Source organism: Rhea americana, unplaced genomic scaffold (assembly GCF_003343005.1).
Source record: "Rhea americana isolate MKP2758 unplaced genomic scaffold, rheAme1 scaffold_99, whole genome shotgun sequence".
NCBI lineage: Eukaryota > Metazoa > Chordata > Aves > Rheiformes > Rheidae > Rhea > Rhea americana.
Window position 1 is genome coordinate 1,471,787 of NW_028187188.1, and position 15,653 is coordinate 1,487,439.

The window sequence follows — 15,653 nt, forward strand, 5'->3', positions numbered from 1 at the left end:
CATTTTGTGTCTTATAGAAACCCTGCATACAGATCTGATCATAAGATTCTTGTAATTCATAATTAAACTTTTTCATGTTTCATTTTTTACTTTTCATCAGCTTCTTATTTCAGCATTCTGGTGGATTTATATACTGTATTGATTTTTCTTTCTGACTGTGTCTACCAAATGCAAGTATTGATTCAAATATTTAGTGCTGAGGTTTTCTGGGTACAGTTTTTTTTTTTTTTTTTTTTTAATGATTGAAACTGAGGTCATATCCTTATTACTGAAATTGAGAGATTCATGTTAATTTGAGTGACTTAGAGTATCTAGAGAACTTCAGAAATCTTTGTGACAGACTTTGGTTGAATAATATTCCTATGATTCTGAGAGACTTGATCCATCAGAGGATGCTTTTATCATAGTCATCAAACAGGATTCCAGTTACAGTATATATTAGGAAAAGAAGAATGAAAATAATCTGCAATTTTTTATATGAAAACTTGTAAGAAATAGCTATATGGCCTATGTAGTGATAGTGTGTATGTGCCTTAACTTGATCCCATAAGATATTTCCTTTGAAACTGTTTTTAATAGTTTTCAATCTTCTAAGTTCAAGTTGTTTTAAAAAGTTTCTTTCTTTCTCTCTAAATGTGAAATCTTTCCATATCCCATCAGTGGGTAAAATTCTCAGAAAACCTATTGATTTTTAAGACTAGCTCCCTTCTCTTTGTCAGAGGTCATCTATGTATTTAGGTGCGTAGTGTCTGATATGTAAGAACTACTGTAGTAGTTCATCTTTTTGTAAATATAACCTTGTTAGAACTTCTAAAGCCAGTGAGAAATATGTTAATTTTCTGGCTGCATATACTGTGTTTCGCTGGCACACATTTTCAAGGTTTTGTTAACAGTTATTAAGGAATGTAGGTCATGATTCAGAGGAGTACCAAAGCATGTGCTTGGTCTTTTCCTTTTTTTAAGAATGTTTTTCAGAAGCCCGGGTGTGACGGACATCATTCGGGGTATCTCTGTTGTTCACAGCTGCTTCCTGTTGCTCTGGAAAGGTAGCAGGGGGCAGATTGAGAGAGTGCTGCCACCTGGAGAGGCACAGAGTAAGGACAAGCTTCTGGAGGCTGGACTTGGGGCATATGGTATCTCTTGCAGAAGGGATAAGACGGTAGGGAGGAGCAGGGAGTAGCCTGCCTCCTGAAGCCTAGCTTCAGAAGGCTTAGAAACTTGTCGAGTTAATTGTGAATGGCTCCTGGAAAGAAGAACTAGCCTGCAAGGAGAAAGTAGTGTTTTTACTTCTTTTCTGTCATGTTTTAACTTATTAATTCTTTATTCAAGTAAAATGTTGGGTTTTTTTGAAGCTTAAGCTTTCCTTATAATGTGCTTAGCTTTAAGTATAGTCCTACTTCTGTTGGCTTTGGAGAAGCTTCAGCAGGAACTTTAGGTGCATAGCATTGGTGGCATTTCTCAGCAAGTGCTGCAGAAGCCTGTGTGGCATATATCAAAATATGTAAATGTAGTGTACCTGGAGTCCATGAGTGCTCTTGATCAGGAATGGTAGTAGAGTATTAGTCCCTAACTTGAATTCCTAAAGGGGTGGGGATGACCTTTATGTTGACATGGAGCCTTCTCCTGCTAGCTGGATGGCACAGAATGGTCCTATTGCTGGTTCTGCTTTGCTGCTATTTCTGCTCTTATCTTCACATAACTAATGGAACAGAAATCAGCATTGTTTTTTTTAGGCCCTCCTATATGTGACATGAAAAGTGTTAACGTAGTTTTATATGCATATGTACTTAACCTAATTTTTCTTGCAATGCCTTTGTTGTAGAGTAGCGGAGTAAAACAAGTTTTTATGGCTGGTTAACAAGATAATTTGTTAAATCATGGATTGAGCCTTCAGAGTTTAGATACCTGGAGGAAGAGACAAGATTTGAGGGAAAATTTTTAAAAAATTGCACTGAGRCAACTTTGTACAACAGGTGTGTTATGCCTGACTCTGATATTGAAAGAATGGAGAGGCAGTTTGGTGGAAGGCAGTTAGCTCCAATTTTATCTGCTGCCTTTGGAAAGCTGGACAGTCTGATGCCTGCCATGGCAGCTTGTAAAAACTGAGTCAATTAGATTTGGCAGGGACTAAGCCATGCAAAGTTTCAGGGCTTTAAGAGTTTTGTTGCAGATCCCTTAAGTTGTGTACCCTCTTCAGCATGGAAACTCACTCCATTTGAAATTGAGGAACATTGCTTAATCCCCTGTAAACTTGCTTGTCTGAGTGCAATCTAAGTGCTATACACTCTTAAGCTGCTCCTCCCCCCAGATTTTTGCCTACAAAAAGAGGAAAGGAAGAATCATGCCTCCCCTCATGTTTAAAGCGGAGGAGCCTTGCCTGCAAGGATGCCTTGAATGCTTTCTTGAAGGGAACTGCAGGGTCTTTATTTGACTTTTGTTACACAACACAGCCTGAAACGGGCTCTAGATAATAACAGAAAGTTTTTCTTTAGCTGAATGGAGAGAGCTAGATAGGTTGCAAAATGTGTAAGGTGTGTCCCTGCCATTTTCTTACATTTTATTAAGAGAGGACTGCAGTTTTCTTTTATGCTTCAGATGTGCCATAGAAAAAAACGGGACATAAATATGAGGGAATTAAAATATTACCTCAGATCTGGTTTATCTAGAAGCCCACCTATAAATATATATGTGTGTGTGTGTGTGCACATGAACACATGCATAAATATTTACTGTCTGTAAAGTGGAATTTTTACTATGTTGCTACTGTGTCCCTCAGTGAATATCAGTGGTTTTGAGCCACTTCCTGCATGGTGTAACTTCTGTGTATGTATTCATCTGAGCTGTGTTATAACTTATTTTATGTCCTGCTTTAGTCTGAACCCTATTAAGATAGTACAAATGAAAATAACGTGCTTAAGACAACCTTCTTGGGATAAGGAAGAATAATGTTTTCCTAAACGGATTCTGATATTTTTTTATCKTGGTATTTTAATTTAATGTGGCTGTTCTATTTAATATCTATCAAAAATAATTATTAATATGAAGTTCAGAGTAGGGGGAAGGGAGCAGGTTGCATATCTTCATCCACTCTGTAAATCTAGTATATAGATTATATCTCTATTTTTAAAACGTGCCTTTAAGAGCTTTTTCTAGGAGGAGTCTTTTTTTAATGCTTAATGATTTGATTATTGAGGACTAAAAATATGTTCATAATTATTGAATAACATACAGAGAATATTAATATTGCAGTGCAGAAAGGGTGAATTGTGGAAAAATTAGGTCAAAATTTACTAAATAGAACAGTATGTATTATAATCAAAATTGGAAGAGCAAGTGATAATCATGTTTTATTACTGCTAACTCCCCTGCTGCACTAGCTGGTCTTCGAATTCCTGTGTCATTCATATAGAACTCAGCAAAACTCTGCGTACATTTCACTAATTTCTCCTGTCTGTATGTCCAGCTTTATTTCTGACCATGTCGTACTCTCTATTATTTTCTTATTCTCTTGTAATTGCTGCAGAAACTAAACTACATGTTTCCTTGGTAGTCACCTCTCTCCTTTTCTCCTCATTATATCTGTCATAGTTTTCTTTTTTTCTTAAGTTTTGTATAAAATATGTAAGTTTGTATAGTTCTGCATATATCCATGCTAGCTATCTAAGAGCTGTTCCAACAAGCAGCAGTTGAGCTATAGGAAGGCGAATTTCAGCAAGCACTCCTCTGCTGTGACTGAGCTGCTTTTGGTGCCCAAGCCATTCTGCCTACAGGCAGAGCAGCAAAGGCTGGGCCAGCTTTGCAGTACTCAGTTTAAACTATGTTCAATATTCAAATCCCTATAGTCATACTTCTCTTGGCACATCAAGAAAAGAAGCACTTAATTATGGCTACCTTGAGAGTCTTTAGGAATAGATCTTGGCCTTCTGTCCAGACAGAATTAGGCAATCAAATAACTATTTCAATGCAGTCAGTAGTGATTTCCCTTGTATAAAGAATATGTATTTAGTAGGGAAGCTTATCTAACTGATTGTGTGCTATTTGTTTCTTAATCTACCATTTGATGTTAGACTGTGGCTGATAAACTGAAGCTGTTTTCTATCTAGTACAGTATTCAACCTTAAGGTAAAGGTCTCAGGTAACAGAGAGCTACTAAGTTCTTTAAGACCATTCCAGATTACTCCTGTAATGAGACCTTGGTTTCATTGGTGCCTGGTATCTATCAGAACAGCTCCTGACTGTTAAACTATATTGTCACAGCTGAATCAAGAGTAGAGAAGTACAAATCTTCCTGTCCCTACCTTTCCTTCAAAAGTTCTCCATCATGGCTGAACATAGTTATAATACCTGTTTCTCTTCAGTTGGGTCTTATTGTCATGATCCTTCTATATAAGGCTACTTGTAGTGTGCTACTGCTTTTCTATGACTTTCAAAAAACATGCTGATCCTACTAAAAGTGAATTTGTATTCATTTTATTTGGGTAATTTAATTCACTAGTACAAACTTATAATAGATTCACTAATACAAACTTACTGAATAAATATATACCAAATGCACTTTTTTACCACTCTCTCTCTCAACAGACTTTTGAGTTCTCTTCTGTAGAGAAGCTGGACAATGTTTTGACTTTGTTACTGAAAAGCAAGATGTATGCTTGTGAATTCAGCACGTTCCAAAGTGAAGAAGAGCACCATCAAAAAGCTAGTGAGTACTTTCTCACATACATTGATTAATAAGACAATCTTTAAATATTCAAATTAAGACTATTAGTGAAATATAGGAATCCACTCTGAAGACATTGTAATGAGGAAAAATGAGAAGAACAAACAGAAAACCTTTCAACCATTACTTCATGATTCAGTACTATGTATTTATACTTGTTTGGATGTGGGATCAGTTTTGGATTAATTGCAAATTGACAGCTTTTCACCTGTCAAAATTTATGTTTATGGAGAAAATAGGTAATAAGAGATGATAAATACAGAGAAGCCTGTACACACACTCTCTCTCTCTCTCTCTCTCTCTCTCTCTCTCTCTCTCTCTCTCTCTCTCTCTCTGTTTTTAAAATGTTTGATGAAACAATACGAAAAGCAAAAGACTTCCACGTTTGAAGGGAATGAGTGGCTTTTGAACTTGGAATGGCATTAAGCATCTCTATTCATCTTAGTAACTGTGAGATTAATAGTTTATATTACTTTATTCTGACCAAAAGGTAACTATATTTAAAATTCCAGTGAGTTAAAACAGGATGCAGCTATAAAATAGAAATAGACACACTGTACGCACATTTCACTAGGTTATAAATGGAAGCTACTGTCTCATGGCAAATGCAGAGTCCTGGTTGAATTCCATTAACCGTTTATTAAGAATGCAAATTTTTATTGCGATAAACTGAAAATATGATTTAGTTTATACTTTAAAAWTTTTTTTATAATGTTAATTTGGTGTGTTATACCTCAGCTTTTCCATGAGACTTGTAAAAAGAAAACAAAAGTCAAGAAAATGGATGTTTCCCTTTTGAAATAACTAAATATAGCAATTTTTCAAGGTAATGAGAAATAAGTATTATATTACATTTGAATATGGAGAGTTTATTTTCTTTTAAAATCATACCACATGTACACAAAATGGGAGAGAGAAAACTCAACCATTACTTTCTCTTAGTCATCTCTTCTTTAATCTCAATCATGCTTCCTTTAATTTTGAGCAAGGTTTGTATGATGAAATTTACTGCTTTGTGCTAGAGAAATATGATCCAATTCTCTTCAGTTCTGTAAATGAAGTTAAATGTGACTCTGTTGCTAGAAACAAACTGGTAGGATGTTAAGTAAGGCACTTAACATCCTTGCCAGGTTACTGTGCAAGGCTGCAGGATAGGGATATATTCCACGCTGTTAGAGCATTATTCCTAATGTAAAAAGTTTGTTCTGATGAGCAAAAGATGTTTTTGCTTTTTTAGTAACTATTTGAATCTGGGTACATTATTCAAATAATTTTTGTGAGAGTAACTTTTAGCAAGCTGTGACCCCTCCCAAAAAGGGCCTTGYGTTACAAGAGCAAGTTTGTGAGCTGGAGTCAAGTGGTTTTGACTTGCCCAAGATGAACTGCTTCGATGTAACCTGCAACAAGAAAGTATGAAGTTAGATGTTCAAATTCTTYCTAGAAGGAGGGTGTGGTTGCAGAATTGGAAGTGCTCAGAATGTGGGGTGCCCAGGTTTTTATCTGCCTTCTACCTAAAGGATGTATAAACCTGTCTTTGACACCCTGTAAAAGCATTCCACACAAGCACTAGATGTATCAGGTTTATCAGAGGACTAGCATCTCCTTTTTTCAGCCATTTTGTATTGTTTTATTCCAAGCAAAGAGAAAATATTGAAGAATGAAAACTAATAAAATAATTTTAGAAGGAATAAAACTATCAGACAAAAAGCTGTTTAGCAATGAGATGAAATATTTTTATCTTTCCAATGGCCCTAATTTCATAATTGCCATTTTTTTTACTGCTTTTTCCCCTAGTGGACAAAATAGGCTGACATCAAAGAATTCCCGTTATGTTTGCAAGAGGGATACTGGGACTTTGCAGTGAAAGGTGCTTGGCTGAAATAGAGGCACAGTGATATATTAATATGTAAATTAATACTGATATTATACTTTGACTGTTGGGTGACTACTGATATGTAATTCTTGCTCATTTTCAAACTTAAGGAGTAAAGACTTAAACTTTGTTTTGACTACAGTGGCTTATATCAGGAAATCACCAGATGCATGTTTGCTTATATAACTTTTCATGACACTTCCCTGACTCCTTTTTTTTTTTTTTTTTTTTTTTTTTTTCCAGAATGACTGTTTAACAATTCTTTTCTTTCACGTCGTGAATGTTAGTACTTGTGAAAGGTTGGTGTCTAGGCTGGCAAAGCTAAGATGCATAACAAAAGATCAACTTTGATATTGTTCAACTTTTAATGTGTCTACAAACATGTTGGAATAATTCTCTTATCTGAGGATTTTTTAGTTCACTCTTCAATGTGCAGTTTCAGATTGCCTTGTAACATAGAGTTGTTTTTATTTTCTACTAAGAATCCCCACAGGAAATACAATGTTGTTGTTTTAGGTGATGAAAACCAAAGTGTGTACATGACATTAAATTTATTATGTGACCACAGTGTTTTAACAGAGCAACTGTAGCTGCATAGGGTAGTTATATCACCAAGTACAATGATTTCATGTAAGATAAATTTTTGCAAAAGATGCCATGGATCACATACATATTCTGGAAACTTGAGGTTTTGGCCGACTAGACACTGAGAGTTGTGTGAGCAACAGATCTGACTTCTTGAGGTTTTCTGCAATATAAAAACTGTATAGGGCTGTAGTTCTGTGAGCACCTTAGCATACTTGTAATAATTGCCCTGCATGTCACCTCACTTGCTGGTCTACTTGGAGGAAGGCGGGAACATCTGTGTCTAAGTGGAGGCAATGGTGACACTATTTATCTGTAGTGCTTGTTTGATCTCCTCTTAACTTTGCCAGTATTACTAAAATGAAATTAGTTTTCCAAACAGAGCATTGGACATGGTAAAAATACAAATTCATACTGGTATTACAAACTGATTTTTATGACAGCCACATATGAATGCATTTTGCTATACATAAGATCAGCTTGTGTTTTACTTCTGATGAAGCAGCCTATTATAAATAGTTATTTTAGTTACTGCAAAGTGAATCATAAGTCTCTATTAGTAAAGTATTGCCAGAACCTGCTGTATTTGTAAAGCTTGTCAGAAATAAGGTGCGCGATTCACACTTGAACTGTGCTTCTTTTGTTGTAATTTCTCATTTTTGTTGTATGATACATTTTCTGTATTTGAAGAACATCTGGAGAAGATTTAAGTATTTGAACATTGTCAAAACATATTTACAGTTTTGTGCAAATATTACTGAGTAGCAGCATAGAGGGACTAAGATAGACTTTTCTTCTGCTTATCAAGAGGAAAAGTGTTCTAATAATGAGTGATATTTAAAGAGATTATTCTGCAGCCTCTGAAGAGGAATGCTGGAAGCCCAATCAGTTGAAAAAGCCGAAAGCAGACCGAACAGAAGCCACTGAAAAAACATTGTGTTTAATTATATAACRTTAACTGAAAGACAGAGCCAAGGCATGTTTGGGATTTTTAGTGGTGGCAGTGAGAACAATAAGATATTTTGTTCTCCAACCTTGTAGAAGAATGTAACTGAAGCAGGCAATCCTCTGACCTGAATTTTGTACCTTCTGTATCCAGCTGCTTTCGGGGTTCATTGTATGTGTATTATTTATTTGTATACTGTTAGACTCCAGTCAAAACAATATAACAAGTCCAAACTGGTATTTCAAAGCTTTCCTTAGCTGTGCATTGTGACCAGCTTGAAAGCTCTAATTCAGCTCTTGAATCCTCAGATCTGGGAATTTTTGGCCTTGTATTGATTTCTATATGAGAGAAGGTATCTGCTGGAGGAAAGCTTGTTCATTTTTCTACTATTACATAACTTCCAAAGAAGGGAAAGCTACTATTAACACTGCTTCAATTAAACTCAGATATTGAGGCTTAATCTTCACCTGCTGTTTTCAAAAAAAATCATACTGTTTTTTGTATAGCCTACCATTGTTAACAGCAGTACAAATCCTATCCTGATTTCCCTGATTCTTTCTTTCAAGCTGAAACATCAAACTCAAAAGAGATGGTCTGAGTTTTCAGCAGCTAGCATAACAATCGGAGAGAAGACAAACAACAGAACGGAAGACAGACAGGGTTTTAAGCRTTTTCCTTTGGCTTAATTGATGTTGACACTGTAGAAGTGATTTTTAAATGCCTATCTAAATTACTCAATGTAATGTCATCTATCAATTTGGGAAACGAAAGAAGTATATCATACAAAGTCTGCAGAAATATCAGACTATAGGCTGTTCTGTTTGCTTACTAAAATTTTTATGAAAATTCCTGCAGGCTAAGGCAGTGCTACAATACAGTAATATTAGATTTTATGCTTTCTTTTATAGCTGAGTTGTTCCAGAATGCTCTACAGAAAACAGAAGAGAATAGAGAAGGGATTATGACAGGCCAAAACATTAAAAAAAAACAAAACAACAAAAAAACAACCCAGCAACTCCCTCTCAATTTTGCCTAGGTCAACTAAAACTTCTAATTAGAGCAAGCACTGGGTTCAAAGTCAGCCTGAAAGCTGAAGGTGCCACCTTAATACACATAAAATACGATATTTGATCACTTTTTACACTTTCCTTCCCACTTATGATCCCTAGCTACTTAGTTCTCTGTGCAGTTGCCTAACTGCAGCACCTTTTCTGATTGTTAACCTGCTGCTTTTAACCTTTGTCGTTGAAGAACTGCTATTGATTAAAAGTTTTTCACTTTTATTTACTTCCAAAACTACTACTTTTATTCAGTTGTGTATATTTAACTCTATTGGTTGTTCCTGCTTCACAGCTGATAAAGGTTCCAGTAATTTTCCTCAATTCAGTATGACATATTTGCAAGTTCRAGAATGGTTATTTTCTGCCTAAAACATATGTGCTTTCAAATAATTACCTCATCTTGCTAGTGTATATAATACAAAGCTTCAGTTAAAGCAGTTAAACATAGCATAGTAAAAAAATTCTTTATAGTAAAACATCTAATTTGTGTTAAGAACTCACTGAATTTTATGAATTGGMAATTAGGTGAACAATTATATATATATTTTTTTTTTAAGTAACCCAAATAGATCTTGAAGTGGCTTATTCTTACTTGGTTATTTTGACAATTGTACCTTTAGTTGTCATTGACTTTTGCTGCAGAATCTGCAGGAAAGGGATAAGTTCTTCACCGCTGCCTGATGATTTGACAGGGATTTGAAGAAATACTTGTGCTATTTTTCAGAATGTGGTCAAAAAGGCCAGTAGGCTTCAGTCGTATTGATGAATTAAATATATCTTTCTATAAAGAACTTAAGGGAGACCAGGTCCAACAATGTTTTTATTCCTCTCTGAGTAGATGACAAAGCTTATGCAGGGCAGAAAATGACTACGCTGTTACGACAGCTGAAGATGGAAATGGGCAATGAAGAGTTGCTGRAACAGCTGAAGGGAACAGGAGCCAAGAAAAGGATCATGCCAGGGTGGTCTGAATCATCTGAGAATATTTCCAAGGTTTCTGTCACCAAGACATGGGAAGTTTGGCCCATGAAAGCTGCATCCTACTTCATATAACCAGAGGAGGCTACCAATTGTGTTGCCTGGGAAGGCTTTGCAAAGCAGTGTTTAAAAGCTGTCTTAAACTAGTATACCTCAGTGAGGTCCTCCTGATTCTTACAATAATATTTCACTTTGTATCACCACTTCKGCTTCATGGGCAGAAGAATTCAAAGCACTCTCGTGAGGAGAAATTAAATTTGTGAAACTGTAGTGAATCTATCCGAAGCACTTAATGAAGCCTGTACATGGGTCTGCTCTAATGGGCAACTCGTTTTGGAGAGTACTGAAACAGTATGGGGAGGTTTTCCCTTTCTGAGAGTAAGGCTGGTTGTGCTTAAAGGATGAGAGAAGGCTAAAGGTTAATGCCTGGGGGCTGAAGCCTGCTTATGTGTCACCATGTATTGACATCTTGAATAGATGTTGTTATGAGTCAGTGGGTGGAGGGGCAAGATGACAAATCAAGACTTTCCTAATCCGAGATGGGCATCCCCCATATAAGAGAAACAGTTAAGTGCCCATCTGTCTCTCTCTCAAACATACAGGTATTATTGTGGTCCTAGAAGTGATGTAAAATTAAATGAAATGGAACCTTAAAGCCCAAGACCAATAGATGAAGCTATGTACCAGCTTTCCACATTAGTTTCTGGTGTTTGTTTTCTCTGATTGCCTTCCCTCCCCACCACACAGTGTGTATGAACCAGCTCTGAGAATGTCTGATACAGTTTGATGTCTGAGACCATTCTTGGCTGACTGGAAGGAATAAGCAGCAGTTTCGGTGGCTGTGAATGTTTAGTCTCCCACATTATTCACTGTTGCCTCATAAAAAGCAGTTGGGTCAATCCCATGTCTAACATTAATTCCTTGAGAGGAAGGCTTCAGGCTGTTGAATAGAGCTYTCTGTGCTTCTAATTGCGGCTTTGCCAGTACCTAACCTAGATTGGAGATATTCTATCATCACATCCAAAAGGSAGCAGTTAGAGCTGAAAGGAAGGAACCAGGAGAAGTATAGTGCAATAATGTCTGTGTTGCCCAAGGGAAGAGTCTTCCCCAGGTGGGCTCTTCAGTTAGAAATCCCAATTTTTAGTCAAGAGGAGGATTGAGGTTTTCACTTGGGAGTAGGGATCCCTGCTGAGGAGATCAAGATGATAAATATTAGCTGGGATTGTCCAGTCAGTGTGGTTGATGTGTGACACCAGTGCATTAGGTTTAGACAGCTCTTCACCCTTAATGCATCTCTGCAATAGGGAGCCCCAGAAGGCGTTTTGTGTTCATCTGATGTGTGTTTTTTTTTTTTTTCTAGGAAGCATCCATGTAGCCACYTCAACATAAAAGATCTGTGTAGCTCAGATTTCTTTGTGCAAAAAAATAGGTCTTTGCCTGTTTTGAGAAGAGTAGGAGMGCTGAGCAGTTCAGTAGTATCCAAAGGGAAGGACTTGAAACTTTTGAACATGGCAATGTATTCTTCTTTTGTCATGTCTACTAGCAGACAGTGATGCTTAATATTATGTTATACCACTTGGCAAATTCCAGTGTTTTGTCAATGCTGCATTTTGCTAAATCTTTGCTGGGAAGAGGAGTGAGTTCAAATAATCATGTTAGTGAAGATGAACTTGGTTTAATTTAATTTGTAGTTTATGACTGAAAAGGTCTCATCATAGAAAATATAAGCTACATATTTTTGCAATGCAGAACATTTCAGGCAGTAGATTTTGCTCTGTATCATTTAGAACAATGGTATACCATTAATAGTATATATGGATTTCCTTCCAGACCATTCAGCTCCTGTAGAACTTGGTACTGCATTGTCTTTTTTTTTCTTTTTTTCCAAATCAATGGGCAGTTATTGAAATAGATATTAAAGATGCATGTATTATAGACATGATTTTTCATCGTTCTGTTTCTGATAACAATAGATGTTGTAACAATAGATGTTGGATACGCAGCTCTTAAATATAATGAGGAGATAGATTACAGTAATTTTGTAATCTGACAAAACTTCTGTGATCTGTCTTACTTCTCTGGACTGAAGTATTTTCATGGCGCTCTTAAGTGTTGCACCTCTTTGGAGGGTGGGGTGGATGTTCATGCTGTGAAAAAAAGTAGGTTGAATCTCTTTAAACAGAACTTTCCCTTTTATGCTGTTTTTTGAAGCAGATGAAATGAAAGATAGAAAATATGGAATTACTAATTAAGAGTGTCARTAGATTTATGTCTCAGGCAAGATTAGTATCTCAGAACTGATACTTCAGTAATTAAATTTGGTCTTTAGATTTAACACTCTGTCTTCCAGGAAAATATYGCAATCTGCAGGTTTTTTGTTCAGAGATGTAAGAGCCATGCCAGCATTTATGTTTGTTTGAAAGTTAACCTTTTTAGAAATTACCTTTTAATATAAGGTCTTTCTGGATCTTTTTCAAAGGAAACAGCCCTCTGCCATCAAACAACAAAAAACCCCTGCTTGTATCTGTATACATRTACATGCATTTGTAAAATCACAGGTGTGGTGGAATGGCTTTTAATTCAAAGCACAAAGTGATAGAATATATCTATCTCAGTTGCTGTGCTGTTCATAAACAAGACTTAAAAGTCCTACTTTCTGAACCCTTTGAAACAGATGTCTTTTTAGGGCACTAATTGGTATGTGAAGGCATGGATGAAGGCATACTTCATGAAGTACATGAAGTATGTTAAYTGACTAGTGATTTATGAAGTTCGTAATTGCGGAATACATTTCTTGATACCATCCCTAACTGCAGATTTTGAAAATCAGACCCTCGACATGCTRCGCATACATACTGGCACAGATGAGCTCAGTAACAAACCTCTGTAGGTTTATACTTCTGAGGAACTTATTAATGTTTATACTTGAATTTTCTGATGCTGTATGTAATACATATTATCTGAATATAACTGATAAGTAATATACTTAGTGACATATACATGTGTATGTGTGCATATATACATATATGAAACATGTAGAGTGTATAGGAAAGTTTTATTTAACACCTAACTTGGAATTTAAGCCTCAAGGAAAGAAGGTTTTAAAATATTGAAAACAGTCTTAAATGCAGAACCATGGAAATGGCAATTTTTGCCATTTTCTTACCCTTTAAGTTCATATGTTCTCAGACACTTTTAGCACTTATTCCTCCTCTCTCTCTCTTTTTTTTTTTTTTAGGCATAAGCCTTTCCAAATATTGTTRCTGAAAATATAATCTGTATTGCTAATTGGTACAGCTGAAACTTTACATTTGGGTCCATTTCACATTTAGATGCTTTCTCCTAATGTTCATTTGAATCATAATATCTTAAATCTTGTGAAATGTAAAAAAAAGTTTTGTACATCAAATATAATGCCTTTATCTGTGCCTGCCATCTGACAGGTGGTTTGAAACTTTTGACATTGTATACATCTTCTTTGAAATACTGCATTTCAGCAAGATATATTTCTTATGGGAAATTAATGCTGATTGGTTGGGGTTTTTTCCTAACACCCTCTAAGTTCATGACTGAAGATTAATGAAATACATAATGATTTTTATCCTTTGTTTATCCCTGTTTGGGGATACACTTACTTTGTATTAAGCTATTGAATTCAGCTGTTGAAGTCTGTGGCAAAACTTCCAGTGATTTTAAAGTGATCAACATTGCACACCGTATTGGTGCATTTCTTCAGCCTAAAATACACATTGAAATCAGTGTGCCTTGCAGTATCTGCAGTATGAGCTTGCCATTAGCATCTTTGACAAGATTGGCCCAGTAATGTGGCCTCCTTTTACCCTAACTTTTTTATTGTCTTGCTTTTGAGATTTCTAGAAAGAAATGTGATACCACAGAGTAATATTTGTGTGTTGTATCTCCTGCTTAAGTGATCTTACTGTTTTAAGAACAAGTGGAAATAATTTCAACTTTGGCTTTCAGCAGTAACTTAGCTTTCAGAGTCATTGGTAAGAATTACTAGTTTATTATCTCTGTAGTACTAGCTCATGGAGATTTTTGGTTGGCTTCTGMTTAGTTTCATACTCTGTATCAGAGAAATTAGATTTACTCCAACTTTTGGTGATGTTGAATGATGATGGAGGACAGGTCATCTATCAGTAAATATTTTTCCTACTTTTCTCACATCAGTGTTTTAGGGAAACCAAAAATCTGGGATGGGAAAGCACCCTGAAAAGAAGGGCTGGTGGTTTGTTGCATTGCTGCTCAGAGTTGCTGACTGATAGGTTGGTATGCAGCATGCTGCAATAACACCATTCTCAATGGCTCCTTCAGCTACAGTCACAGCAAGAACCAACATTAGTAGTCCTTTTTCTTTTCTTTTTTTTTTTTTTTTAACAGACCTTATGCAGCCCAAATGGTTGCAAGGTGCACAAGAAAACAGGAAACATTTATTTGAATGCTTATTCTGAAATTTAAGGAAGAAATAAATGAAACATCTAGTATATCCTGTTCTTGGTGAGAGTGCTTTAATTTTGTTCATGTAATATTAAGAATATGTTTCACTTGTGCCTTTTTTGAGTGTTATATAAAAGATCTTGTGATCAGTGCTGCTGTTGCAGTTTTCATAGCCAAATACAACTTTTTGTTTTGCTTAATATAGGGAGTAATATGCAAAGTTAATTACATTTGCTTTAGGAAATCTTTTCATTGACTGAGTTAACTATCCTTCATGACTGGCTTAGCTGTTCATCTCTTAATGGGGTAGGCTCCTGTAATGTTTTAGGGATATAAGAGTAGCTGTAGCTATGGAGGAGTTGAGTGATTACCTGAAAAAAACAGCTCAAGTGGGAAGGATCTGAAGAAATATTTTGATTCCTGTGATTGGTCTTGAACAGAGATGTATGTTTAGGGATCTTGCTTAATAGAGTTGATTGAGGGATATCCACATTTTTTGTCATTTTAAAGACTCAGATATAAGCCTAGAATGGTTTTATGAATGCCAGTGGATATCTTTTCTTCTTAAATTGATGAAGAAATTGGCATATAGTGTGTCTGAATCCATTGATAATGTAGAATTGATTCCCTTTTTGCATTCAAAGACAATTATTTCAGGTTTTGTAAGCAAGGAGTGGAAGTTCTCCTTGGAGCGTATTATTAATACTTTGTTAAGCCTATTTTCACTGACAATGTTGACCTTTTAGYGTCTGCTAACAGAATTCAGGCTATTGGTAAAACTGCATAATATTTGCTCTTCTTTGAAGTTACTTCTCAACACATATTTCCTTGCTGGACACTTAAAAAAAAACATAAATTGCAAAAGGTAGAAGAATTAAGATAAGCAATTTGATGATSATTAATGGAAGCTTTTTGAAATATTATTTGATTTTGAACTTTTTTAAAAAAAGAGAATCCTGTTTAATGTATGAAAAGAGACTTACCTTTATTTTGTTGTCGCAGCCTTCCAATTACTTGCATATACATTTGCTGCTA

The 15,653-nt window shown here is 35.7% G+C and overlaps 1 protein-coding gene across 1 annotated transcript in view; it reads left to right on the forward strand.

The window, feature by feature from the left end:
• Window positions 1-15,653, forward strand: part of BANK1 (B cell scaffold protein with ankyrin repeats 1) — a 151,180-nt gene that overhangs the window by 48,051 nt on the left and 87,476 nt on the right. Inside the window, exon 7 of the mRNA XM_085325634.1 lies at window positions 4,582-4,702. Within this exon, the coding sequence (XP_085181760.1) occupies window positions 4,582-4,702 (121 nt within the window). The remainder of the gene's footprint in view (window positions 1-4,581; window positions 4,703-15,653) is intronic.